General features: G+C 37.4%; 1 protein-coding gene across 8 annotated transcripts in view; it reads right to left on the bottom strand.

Annotated features, from left to right (window-relative positions):
* Positions 1-12,906, bottom strand: part of SLC4A4 (solute carrier family 4 member 4) — a 343,883-nt gene that overhangs the window by 132,365 nt on the left and 198,612 nt on the right. For all 8 annotated transcript variants that reach the window (XM_019757100.3, XM_088791346.1, XM_074324475.2 and 5 more), the window contains one exon: positions 10,876-10,952. In XM_019757100.3, the coding sequence (XP_019612659.2) occupies positions 10,876-10,952 (77 nt within the window). The remainder of the gene's footprint in view (positions 1-10,875; positions 10,953-12,906) is intronic.

The following is a 12,906-nucleotide window of genomic DNA, read 5'->3' as shown; positions in this document are numbered from 1 at the left end:
GAGAGTAAAGTTCTGAGCAGGCAACAGCTACACAAACATTTCCCTGCAAGGTTCTTCATTTGTACCTGGTGGGCTCCGAGTGAGCACCAGTAGGTTCTGGTCACTTTACTAACATGAATATTGAGCCTGAGGGTCTGTTCACTCCTTTGTTCCACGGCACATCCCAGTGTCAATTCTACCTCTTTTTTGAATTTTGAATTTTTTAATCTCCATATGCCACTCATTCCACATTCATCAAATCAGAAAATCTTAAAAAACGCACAGGTTATCTAACCCCATTTCCTACCCAATGACCTAATATTCCTAACATCCTATATTCCTACCATATAGTCATTTGCTTCTTCTTGAACATTATAGTGAAAGACAAAAGCATTTCAATTCAAAGATTAATTCAAATGTCACCTTTGTCTACTCCCCAGCCCCTGGCAGAATTCGTACTCCCTTCTCTAGCTAAGATGTCTGCCACCGTACACTATTTACAGATTTGTCTCACAGTCTATTATCAGAACCCCTGAAAGGTAGAGATTGTATCCTATTCATTTCTATAGTCCTGTTCCCTAATACAGGTTTAGTGCAAAGGAGGACTTAATAAAAGCATCACAAGTAAGTTAGTGAAAAAGCTCTATGAATAATGTAGTCAAAGACACTAGGAGAAAAGATCAACTTCTCTAATCTCTGACCAAAGGGTTTTTCTGAAACAAGTCATCCTACTACATAGCTGGATTTCAACCTGACTTGTCCTTTTTTTTTTCACTTTCAATAATATACTTGGATCTTTACCATAATACGGTCTTTGGAATCTAAACTATAAGAAAAATGTAAAGTGAAAAGTGTTAAAATAATGTATAAAACAAGTAAATTCTTTAATACATGCCATTTTATGCCATTCAATGATACATCCTTTCCAGGTTTGATCTGCCTTAACTCTAATTTCACACTATCTCATGTCATACAAAATGAAGTAGCTCATGTCTAAAAGTAGAACACTGGATAGTCCTTGATTTGAAATGTGCCATGCTTGGGAAAACTTAGCAATACCATGTCATCTTGCAATAGAACATCATTCTGTACTGACAGTTGGCTTTTCTAACATGTCCTTATGACACACTGCACTTTGTTTTAGGTAAAAAAAAAAAAAAAAAAGTTCAGTGTTTTCTTTAAACTATGTCAATCAGCCAGTTAACTACATTCATTGAGCTCTCGTGAGAAAAATGTGCACATGGATTTTAACAAATGAAAGAGCAAACTGTATTTGAAATATTAACATTTACATGATTGTCCTAGATGAAAAAAAAAATTTAATGTATGAGATGGGCAAGAATTTCAAGTGCATTCAAGCAACTGGTTAACCTAATGAAACACTGTCAGTGATCATGACCAGAAATACTAATTTTTAAAGTGGCCAGAATGAAAAGATAAGACAATAACAATACTTGGAGAAATCACCATCCTCTGAGAAACTCTCATAGTCGGTCATTTTCTCAGCCTTTAGAAAAAGTTCTGAGAGAAAGGGTAAGGGCAAGATGATTCTCCCCAATTAGTCACCATTATCATTACCCTCAGCAACTAATTTAAGAGTCCTACCTCTTCCCCCTCCCCAGACCCTGGGCCTCCCCACCCCATCCCATAAAGAAGATGAGACACACAACAAACAATAACAAACAAGTGAGTCCCCGTGAAATGACAAGTAGTGAATGCTGGGTGGTTTTAGAAATTTGAGACAGGAGTAATCAACATGAGTCAGAATGTTCAAGGATGTACGTAAGAAAAAAGTAGCATTTGATGTAGGCCTTGAAAGAAAGGTAGGACTTGCAGGAAGAAAATGAGATGCATGGGTCCAAAGGAAATGTTCCGGCAATAACAATATTCACGGAAGGACAGGCACCTTTCATTAGAGCGCAAGTAGAGCCGTGGAGTATAGAAGTTAAGAACATGAAACCCCAAAAAACCAAATTAACAATGTAAAGTTGAAAGGTAAGGAAGGGAATCTAACATGGACCTGACTTCCATCCTAGCCAAACTTACTGCAAAACAAAACCAAAAATAAAAAGCAGTAGCACATGCACTGTGGTCCATGGACAGGTCAATTGGCTAAATAATCTAATCTACTTTGGCTAATTCTACAGGTAACTCTAACGACAAAAAACAGTTAACATTGAAACTTTGTACTTCATCAAATTTTGGAGATTACTGACCATTATTCAAAGAATTTTTCGAAGTCACATTACTTGCCACTTATTGGATAAACCAAGTCATGCATACGTCAAAACTACACGTAGTTACATTCTAATTTATTTCTCACATTTCATACCTTACTCTTTCTCCAAGGAAGAATGTTTCATTTGGTTAAAACACTTATCTTCTGTTCTCTAAAACAGAAAGATGCGTCTAAAGTGCCCTGTTTCTCTTTGATTGATGGTCCCACCCACACTCTTATCTTGTCTTCCACTGAACGGCTGCACTTTACTGTAAGCATCACAATTTATCTGGTCTGTCTAGTTAGATATAAACTCACAATCTGAGGTCATGTATTATCCTTTTCCAAATTATATCAGCTTCTTCTCACTGACCTCAACCAACACCACTCAGGGTATGAACACACAACACAAGGTTGGTTCATGGAGTCTTTTAATCTCTATGGCAGCAGAAACATCCAGCCACCATAACAACCTTAAGAATTGTTGGTGTATTTAATAGTAATTCTGGTGATTAGCCTATTCAGCATGATGTGTGCCTCAAAAACAGACCCTAGGCTGGTAACTATCAACTGGACACCTGGGGCTTAGCACCAGAGAAGACCACAATGCAAACAGGCAGAATTCACTGCATTTATTAACATGTTGCACAGGCTCCTGTGCTCATCTAAGCTCCACCACTCAGATATTATTTAAGTTTGAGGAACTTACTTTTGTCATGCCTAAGTTTACCAATATGTAAAATAGGGTTACTAGTACCAACCAAAGCATTAGTGTGAATATGCACCCAGTCTATGTTAGTTGTTGTTAATTATTCTTTATAGAAGAATAGACTCAATACAATCAGGTAAAGCCCCTGAGTAATCAACCGTTCAGCTAAATTTGAAGTTCAAAGCTATTACAGCGGCCCCTATACAATGAGTCAGTTACTTTCTAGCCTCTTGTACCCATAGAACACTGATTAGGCAGTAATGTCAGCTTGATATGATTAACCACTGCCTTTCGAATTGTAGAAAAAAATATCGCTACCCTTTAGCATGGCAGCAGAAAAGAAAAATGCATGCTTGCTTTCAGTTTAGTTCCATTCTAGGAAGTGAAACCAGACCATTGGTGGCAACACAGAGAGAAATCAGGAAGCACTGCTGGTGATTGATAAGGTCATGAGATTCTGCTAAGTCAAGTAAATCAACTAGCCCCTGGATCAATCAGACAAGTGAGATGGAAACAGTGGGAAGCCCTTCTCTTTCTGAAGAAGAGCAAGAGAAACTTCCTCCCAAGGCATGGCCTCTTCATAAATCTCCTGTGCAGAGAGTCACTGTTGAGAGGGAAACAGGGAAGCAGCAAAGCAGCAAAATCTGCAAATACTCCTTAACATGCAAAGAACAACTCGCTGATCCTTTTATCAGTTTTCCCAGATGACAACACTCCTTCGAAGCTCCTAATAAAGCATTCCACATAAGGTATAAACTACTCATGTAACTAACTTTATGGTCTAGATGTAAGTTCACTCAAAATTCTCTTGGGGATAGAGGAGAGGGGAGGAAGTAGATGCAAAGCCAAGCTGCAAATGTGTTGAATAGTGCTTCAAAGAGAACACTTGTCCAACTTTTCTTACAATGTTCCTTTTTTGTTCCAAAGGCTGACCACCAAGAAGGGCTCTTGAGATGAAGCCATTTTTGGTTGCCAAGGACATTCCCACAAAGCCTGAAGGATTTCTCTCAGAGCTGGGAACAGCAGCACCCTTAGCAAAAGCAATAAGAAACATACAGGTGGCCAAGTCTACTGCCACTTCACTTTTCACCTTCTTGCTTCATAACATGGGCACATTAACCAGCTCAGAATCCAATTAGACCAGGAGAATAACCCCGTTTGAGCCTCAATATTTTAGATTTCTGAAAAAAGCCCCCAAAGTGGATGGGGAGGCAGATGCTAGTAACTGAGATTCTTTTCACTTTGAGTTGCTAAGCTTTTAGTGGAGTGATTCATACAGGAGAAACTCAAAAGTGAAGAGCAAATAGTATCCTAGCAGTGGAGGAGAATTTATTAAAGTGTTTAAAAGATCTAGGACACAAATTGGTATAATCCTTTGGGAAGGTAACTGGCAATACAGTGACCCAGCAATTCACTTATAAAAATTTCTTCTCCAGAAATACTCATGGAAGAATACAAAATAAATAAATAAATAAAATTACAATAAGTGTATTTCTTAAAGGTTTTTTTGTAATTACAAAGAAATGAAAGTAACTAAATATCAATTAAAGATCATTTAAATAAAATGATTCATATGTACTATAAAACCTTTAAGAAGAATAAGATAGATATCCATGGTATTCTGTTCGGTTGTTTAAAAATCCAATTGCAGAACACTGTGGTCTCATTTTTATTTTATATAAATAAGTATATAGGCATTTATTTACAGAAAGTTCCAGAAGATTATTTTGAGGATGAGAGTTTGCGAATTTTCACTTTCGATTTTATTCATTTTTTTTGCTTTGTTTGAATTTTTTAGCAATTTTGTATACTTTTGAATCAGAAAAAAATAAAGTTTTAAAAAATATTATAGATAATAACAATAACATGTTACTATAACAGGTAAATAATAATTCCATGTGTATACCTAAAACTATTATAAAGATTTTTTAACTATGCCCTTAGAATGTTCATTATAAGATATTGCTGCTTTCTGGTTTTCTAATAATTTCCCATTTCCAAGGGGGAAAGAGTTTTGTTTTGTTTTGTTTTTTTGTTTTTTTTGTGTGTGGTTGTGGTCAGAAGTAGGTAACATGACATGAGAGTAGACATCCGTCAAAGATAATTGTTGATGGCATTCTACTACTCTCTGCAATGTATTCTGAAGACATTCATGGCATAGAAATACAATGGAATGCCACCGATCAGAAAGAGAAAAAAAAAAGTGGCATCAAATATAAAACATTCCAGTGAACTATTTAAGACTTGTAAAACCTGCTACCCCTTTTACTAACTGTCAAATACAGGACTGCCCTGCAGTGCCCCTGGAGTTCCGTTCTTTCACTGGTGTAGGTAAGACTGTGGTCAAGACCCCACTTGGCGGCTCTGTCCTCCTACACACCCTGATGCTCCTTTCTGAACAATGAAAACAAAGATGCTTGTTTCCTCAGACGGGCCTCTAGCAAAGGTTTCATGAGTCATATGTTTTACCAGATGACACAACTGACATTAGCCAATAGTAACGTCAAGAGAGCAGGAGGTATAGATACAATCAATAACTCAAAAGCTCGATCTCACTACTCTCCTTGGCCTGTGTCTACTTCTAGTACATTAAAGTACTTAATTTTTATTAATAATAATTAATTTGATCTATTTTAATTAGGAAACTCTTTTTCTTTCTTACAATTCTCCTATGGAACAAAAGAACTTCCTTTTCTGACAGGAGGAAGGTCTTGATGTCTATAGCAAACTGGCAGTTGGGTCTGCAGCGCTCTCAGGGTAACGCAGAGGGGTGCTCAGCCAGTGCTTAATTATAGGAACACCACCAGGTGATCCAGAATACGGGCAAATTCCTCCATCCTGTCACACAGCATCCAGGGATCTTTTCAAAACATAAATCAGAACATAAAACTCCTACAATAGTGTCTCACTGCACTTAGGATAAAATTAAAAGGTTCCCCCGCGGACCTTCCTGGTCTCACCTACCTCTGCACGCCTGCTACTTTTCTCTAGCTGCTCTGGATTATTTTTATTTTTTTTTCCTTCTTCCTCCTATTTCTTGACTACATCACACTCATTCCTGCCTGAAGGCTTTACTCTAGCTTTTCACTCAGCCTAGAAACCACTTCCCCCAGATCTTCTATCTTGCAAACTCTCCTACCTACAACAGGTTTCCTGTACCTCTCCACATTATCCTGCTGTATTTTCAGGATAGCACTTATCATTGTGTGAAATGCTCCTGTTCGTTTGTTTACTTGTTTTTGATGTTTATTGTCTATCTGCGCTTAAACAGCACAGCAGCTCTATGAGTCAAAAGATTTATCTTTCTCATGCACGTCTGCAATCCTACCACCAGGGACATTTTCTACTACAGATATACTTTTTGAATGAATGGACGAGTTTAAATCATAGTAGCATACAATTATTGGGGGATTTAGAAGTTCAAATTTATTGCAACTTCATAATTCCTTAAAACCATAGTTCTAAATTTTACAAGACTCCTCTTTTTTCTTACCTGAAAACACAAGCTAGATATTAGTTTACTTAAGACAGGTTTATCTACTTCATTTTCAAGCTGACACATAACCGATTTTTAAATGAATGCTAGTTTTCTGATCCAGATAAATAGCTTTCACAGAAGAATAGCATTGTGAAAAACGGGAAAATTCAACTGTATTTGAATTTAATTGGGACACAAGTTCAAAAACACGGGTCCTTGATGTCAGTATGAATATCGGTGCTTCTCAACCACTGCTAATACCACTGATTGTTAATGCTTTAAGAATATAGACGAGAACATAAGGTGGGAGAAGAAAGGTACATAAAGTCAAATTTCTTGTAGAACAGGAAAAAGGTGATGACAAACATCAGTTTTGTTAATTATTTAAGCAGCAAGCTAATTTCCTTTCAAAGGCCCTCCAAAGATAAGCAATCATTGCAATGGCTAACACCACTTCCAATCAAGGACAACTGGTGAAGAAAACCTGTAGCTGTTGAACCAGGCAGTTACCAAAAGTGTAGTGACTTAGTGACATTGGACGACTGTAACCACCTCCTCACAACACGCCTTTGTTCTCAGGTTCTCACAGATGTAATTCCATTTGGAGCTCTCATGACACAGCAGTGTTTCACTGGTCCCTGAAAACATGCTAAAGACAAATATTGTAACCTCGGAAAACATAAGTCTTCCTTACCCACTGCACCTTTCTCTAAGAAGTGGAGCAAGACCACCTAGTGCTCCGTGTAAATTAGAGTTTTCTGGTTGAGCCATGAAAAACAGAAGACAGTGCTGTTGTCCTTTTCTGTCACTGTGAATATGAAATAGTTACTAATGCTAAGGGAAGCTTTATATGGACCTTAGGATGGGGAATCTTCAAAACTATGAAAAAGTCATCTCTGCCTAAATTAGCTGACTCCCTCCTATATTACATACATGTAAGAAAAGGATTAGGGGTCGTTCAAACACAAAGTGTTTCTAGATTTCACTTTAAGGAAGCCATGGGCTTAGTAATTTCAAACTTACACATGGTTTAATGGTTTCACCCTCTTACTCTCTGACAAAATATTTAAATTCAGGACTATTTCTGTAAAAGACCAAAACTTCAAAAATAAAATCAAGACAGCCAAGTATATTTAAAGATAAAAGTCAATAATAGTGCTAAAAAATGATAACAATACACTTTAGAAATTAACCTTAGGCCAAATTCTACCAGAAGACCTATGGATAGGTTCTCAGAAAAGCTAGCTAAGCTAAGTAATGAGTATCATGGAAGTCATAACCACGTAAGTTACACGGTTATCTGAGTCCTAAGTGTCTTCCTGAGAATCTGCAAGGTATTTCTACATCTACTACATCCACTGCAATCTATGGACTGCAGTTTCACTTAGGCTGGTCTTGTAATTGTGAGATGTTATTTGCAGTATTGAGAAACCCAGAGAAAAAAAGTCAATCTCTTTGAAAGTCATTGCCCCACTTAGCACACAGTACTTCCACCAGAGAGTTAAAGCTAAGAGGTAACATGATGAGAAAGAGTTTAGCCTCACAGCTGATTCCATACTCACTGAAACTGAGAACGAAACCCACTGTATTTGATAAGCACCCATTGATTGCACTTGTAAATCTTTTAAAGAACAGAAAAGGAATAAAAAGAGAGAGAAACAAATCAAACTAAGGAAATTGGGGAAGATAAGTGGACAATGAAGGAAAACACCTCCATAGTAACAAAATAGAAGAGATTATTTATGAAGAGCTACAAGCAGATGAGCTCCAGATGTAATTTTTTAAATCTACTTATCCCAGGTGTTTTTCTGCTTAATAAATATAGCATCCAAGTTGGAATACTGTTGAAGCATTGAATCACCTAAATTTTGGCTATGCTTTTCTTCTGCTGTTAACTATTCTGAGGTATTTCTCAGTAAGGTAGCCGCTACTAAAATCATCGGTACCATAGGCTTGGCAGAGCCAGAGAGAAAAAGTACAGTGTACAGATTTGTTTCTACTGTTTCCCCAAAACAGAATCTCATAAAAAAATATGCCCTCAAATTTGGTCACCGTGTAGCTGTCAGAAAGAGAAAATCTGCTCCTGTTTCTAACTCTGAATGTTAAACCCATTTCTTGTGCTACTGGGAAGTTATATAGCTCCGGGAAGTCATGAGGCAAGGCACCATCACAACTGTTCAAATTGTATCCGGGCAGAATAATCAGTCAATCAGAAACTTCAGTTCCAGTCGGATGGAAGTTTTGCGGCCAACTTGGAAAAGCATACAGAACAAGTTTGACTTTACTGCCAAGATCATTTCCAGGACACTGGCTAATTAATTATAAAAGCTTTTTCAAAACAAATTTGTGCCTGGTAACCTTTTTTTTCCTACCCAGAGAAAAAAAAGCAGGTTAAAAAATAAAAGCGTGGGTTCATTGTGTTTTTCTCCATAGCTTCATCTTCTTGGCAAGCCCATTTTCTTCTTATCACACTAACATAATCCAGGGGTGTTTGTATCAGAAGTTACTAAAATAGTAGGTATAGACACTGGAACTATTAGTTTGAATTCCTACTCTATCATTGGTTGCAGAAGAGATCATGGGTCGGTTACAAAGCTTCTTTTCAAACTCTTGGTGGGAAGCAAAGAACGTAGCTAGTTCTTTTGCTGGGGCATGAAGAGCGCGTTGGATTAACGATGGCTATTATATTAGGTACCCAAAGATGGATGGTTGCTCTTATAATAATACACAGGTCAATCTCATGTTCTGGCTTTAAAAACAACGAGAACAAAACTCCTGAATTAAATCTTCCTGGTTTCACTTTAACATGAACCTTAATGAGTATTAAATGTTAGTGATAGGCATCAAAGAGTCTGGTTCCAAGAACTGCCATCACACAGGTTTTACAGCACCTTAAATCAACACCCCCAAATCATAATGCTCCAGCCTATTGCTTCTAATATCTGAATCAAAATCTTATGTAATACACATCTTATGCCATCAGATTTCTTCTGCATATGCCCTGATATGAATTCCTGCCAAGAGAAGAACTGTGCCTAATAAAAGAAGCCTTTCCTAAAAACTCTTGCCTTATCCAGAATCAAGACCCCTGGCAAACTTCATTATTAGAATATTGCTTGATAAATGTTGAATGGAACCGAGACTGTGCAAAATTGTTTTGGCGGAAATTCTCAACAAGACCTAATTAACAAGAGTTGTCCTTTTTCTGCTACTGGTATGTACCTGCCAGTGTATCCCATATTTACATCATCTTCACCCTGATGTTTCAAGAGGTAGGTAAATGGAGGGGAGGAGAGCTATCCATCCATATTAGCATTTGAAAGGGGAGCAGCTCTAGGAACCAAGAATTAATCTCAGTATAAAAAGGGAGTAAGAATTAGGCCTGACCAAAGCAGAGACCCTCTTCTAGGAAACATAAATAAGATGAGGATAACACCAGATTTCAGAGAATCCTAGAAGTCATATAGGGAATTCTGAACTTACCTTGACAGAAAATCATTATAAGCTTTTGATCCAGGGGAGAAATATGAGGGCAATAATATGAAAAGTATGTTAAATTGAGAAAACAGAGGCATGGGATTAGTTCCAAAGGTTTTTCTAGCAATCCATTCTGAGATAGATGATAAAGGTTGAGCTTTATCATTTTAGGGTTGAGCTGGTGAGAAGAAGGAAGAATCCAAAAGCTGCTTCACAAGAAAAAATAAATTTCACCTTTCCTGTTCTTTTTACAATTTACCAAGACCTATACACCTTATCACTATTACAAGTGTTGCCAGTTAAAGAGGAACATCGTCACAGAGAAGGCTTCATTGCCTTAGGAATACATAATTTAGATCTATTTATTCAGGTGGAGTTTTCATCCATTAGTACAAATAACTGGTTTGGGTTTTTTAAGTAAAATGAAAAATTATGTCTACTCACCATTTTCTATTATCCACGCAGATATTCACCCAACTGGGAAAATGGCCCAGTTTCTACAATATTCTTTTTAAAGAAGGAAATTTGAGATTCAAAACCTAATTGCTCTTCATTTCAAATAGGCTACTTACTATGTGTTTTAATAGACAAACAGCTAACAAACACTGTATTTACCTTTGCCTAAAGTATCCCACAAAAGTTAACAATTGCCAGCATTTCTTAGCCTTTTATAGTTTATCAGTGCGCTTTTTCATGAAGTATCTCATTTAATCCTCAATAAGCCTGAGGTAGGAATTATTTTTACTATTTTAAAACTGGGACAACCATAGCTCCAAGATTTAAACTGCCCAAGAGGATACATCTGTAACGGCTGGAGTCAAGACTCTAATTCTTACCTTCTGAACTTCAAATCCCTTCACATACTGCTTCCTCTGTCCTCAGAGAAATTGCAAAACCCCATCTACACTTATTCCTTCATTTGAAGCTAGGGAACTATATTTCTAATCTTTTCCCAGCATCTCCTAGATATACACTTAGTCTTACATTTCAAAGAAGCAAGAATTCTTTGCTTACCTGGTCCTTCTCTGGTTTATCAGAAATGTCATTCAGACTGGCAGAAGTCAGATTCCTATGGGTCATGGCTGGGCTACCTGGAAAAACAAAATGAAATCCTAATTAAAGACTTCTTTTCAAAAACCCAAAGGCTTTGGTTGTATACTTTACGAACACTAGTAAATGATGATGGACATGGTGATGAGGCTTCAGCGACGTCCAGGTTAGAGCACAAACATGGTAAAATGGAAAGTATGAAAAAATCCCAAATAACTTGTTTAAATCTTACTGCCTGGCTCTCTTTCAAGATAAGTTAAACTTTGAGAGAAAAGTCAAAAACAGTAAGCATGAAAATAAATGTACTCCTGGTTTGATTTACTTTTTGTCACAGCTCTTTTACCCACATCCATCTACCTGGTATCCTGTCCTTTTCCCATCCCCTGCAGAGACAGGCTGTTTCCTCCGGTGAGTAGAGCTGGCCCCAGGACACAGGCCCAGCACTCCTCTCCCCCAGGCCGCTGCAATTCTTCCTAGGACAGCACTTGCTCTAATCAACCCAAAAAGCCATCTGTGTTCCCTTCTCTAGCTAACACTTTAATTAAGAATATTTATTCTTAGTGGGCACCTGATCCAGAGTCCCTGTTCTTTGCTTCAAAATAGTATTATCACAGGCTCCCCCTCTCTGCCAGACTAAAGTAAGTGTATCCGTGCTTTGCCCTTAGCATGCCAACTTCTTATTCAAGTCAAGGGATGGTTTCACCAGGAATACTTCACGGGAACCAAGTTGTGTGGCAATATAGCTGCAGTAGGTAAAATCCACTGGCAACCTAGTCAGTGACTTCAGACACAGTGACACAGAAGAGAGAGGGGGGACAGCTAGAGGAGTGAAAGATCATTTTCAAGTGGACTGTGTTAATCAGCAGGATACTGTGAACTTTCCTTCTGTGGTTGGACCTGAAATTTCTAGGCTTACTAAGCAAAATAGTAACTTTTCAAAGCCAGGGCGCTTGACCTAACCCCTGCAGGGTGCTGAGTAATGCATTCATCATTTAATCCTCAGTGATCTGACTCAGGCTGGTCTTCACTCCAAGAGGACAAGGGTTGAAAAAAAGCACAGAAGCTCGAACACAGCTTTGCTTCCAAATAATTCTTTAGATTACAGACTTTAATTCCTTTAGATCAAAAAGTCGACACATAATTTTATAAAAGACTAAAAACTACTCCTAATAATTTAATGTTGATATAACATCAGCTCTTTAAATAATGTAATTTTCTTTACTAGATCAGAAAAATCATAATTTTCTTGGGCTGGCAAGGCAGGATATTTTCCACTCCAGCGCATTTCATTGAGTAAGCGTGGCCTAATTCTCTTAAATCCTTTACCTGGTTGGATGTTTTATCCCAGGAAAATCTGAGCACAGAGCATTTTTCAAAGGAAAGTAACATCTGAAAAAAATGCTTTATGAACAAAATTAAAAGAACCTCTCTGAGGTCACATTTTTTTCTTTGAACTGCATACCAAGTTTCTAGTGTCCACTCCATACGAAAGACACCAGGTACAAACATGAATGCTCCAAAATAACGTGGGGCTTAAAACTAACAGGAAATGATAAGTAGATATAATTTTGCACTTTACATTAAAAACAAAACTAGTTATTTAAACTAAACGGGTAAAATTTCTACCTGAACTATGTGTTCCCAAGGCAATGAAGCCTTAGCAATCCTAATCATGAATTAAAAGCAGCTTATGCAAATGATTAGATAAGACTGATTTCTAATTATAAAACAATTGCATGTAAGTGGAAGTTCTGAAATAAATTGGAAGAGGTTTCTTGTTAAATAATTTAAATTTCCTGGGCAATATCCTAAACTCACTGATTTGCTTTGGTACATTTCAAACCAAGCACTGTCCTAACTGCTGCAAAATCTGAATAGGTAGAAGCCAAATAAATAAGGCTCTTATTATTATGGTAATCTTGACCGAGAGCACAACTTTTCCAAGAAACCGCATATACTGTCTCATCATTTCTCTCAGTTCTAAACGACCGAGTA

This window comes from Rhinolophus sinicus, chromosome 1, assembly GCF_057876585.1.
Source record: "Rhinolophus sinicus isolate RSI-liver-muscle chromosome 1, RSI-T2T, whole genome shotgun sequence".
Classification (NCBI taxonomy): domain Eukaryota; kingdom Metazoa; phylum Chordata; class Mammalia; order Chiroptera; family Rhinolophidae; genus Rhinolophus; species Rhinolophus sinicus.
The sequence above is the reverse complement of the archived record's forward strand: the minus strand, read 5'-3'. Positions and strand labels throughout refer to the sequence as shown.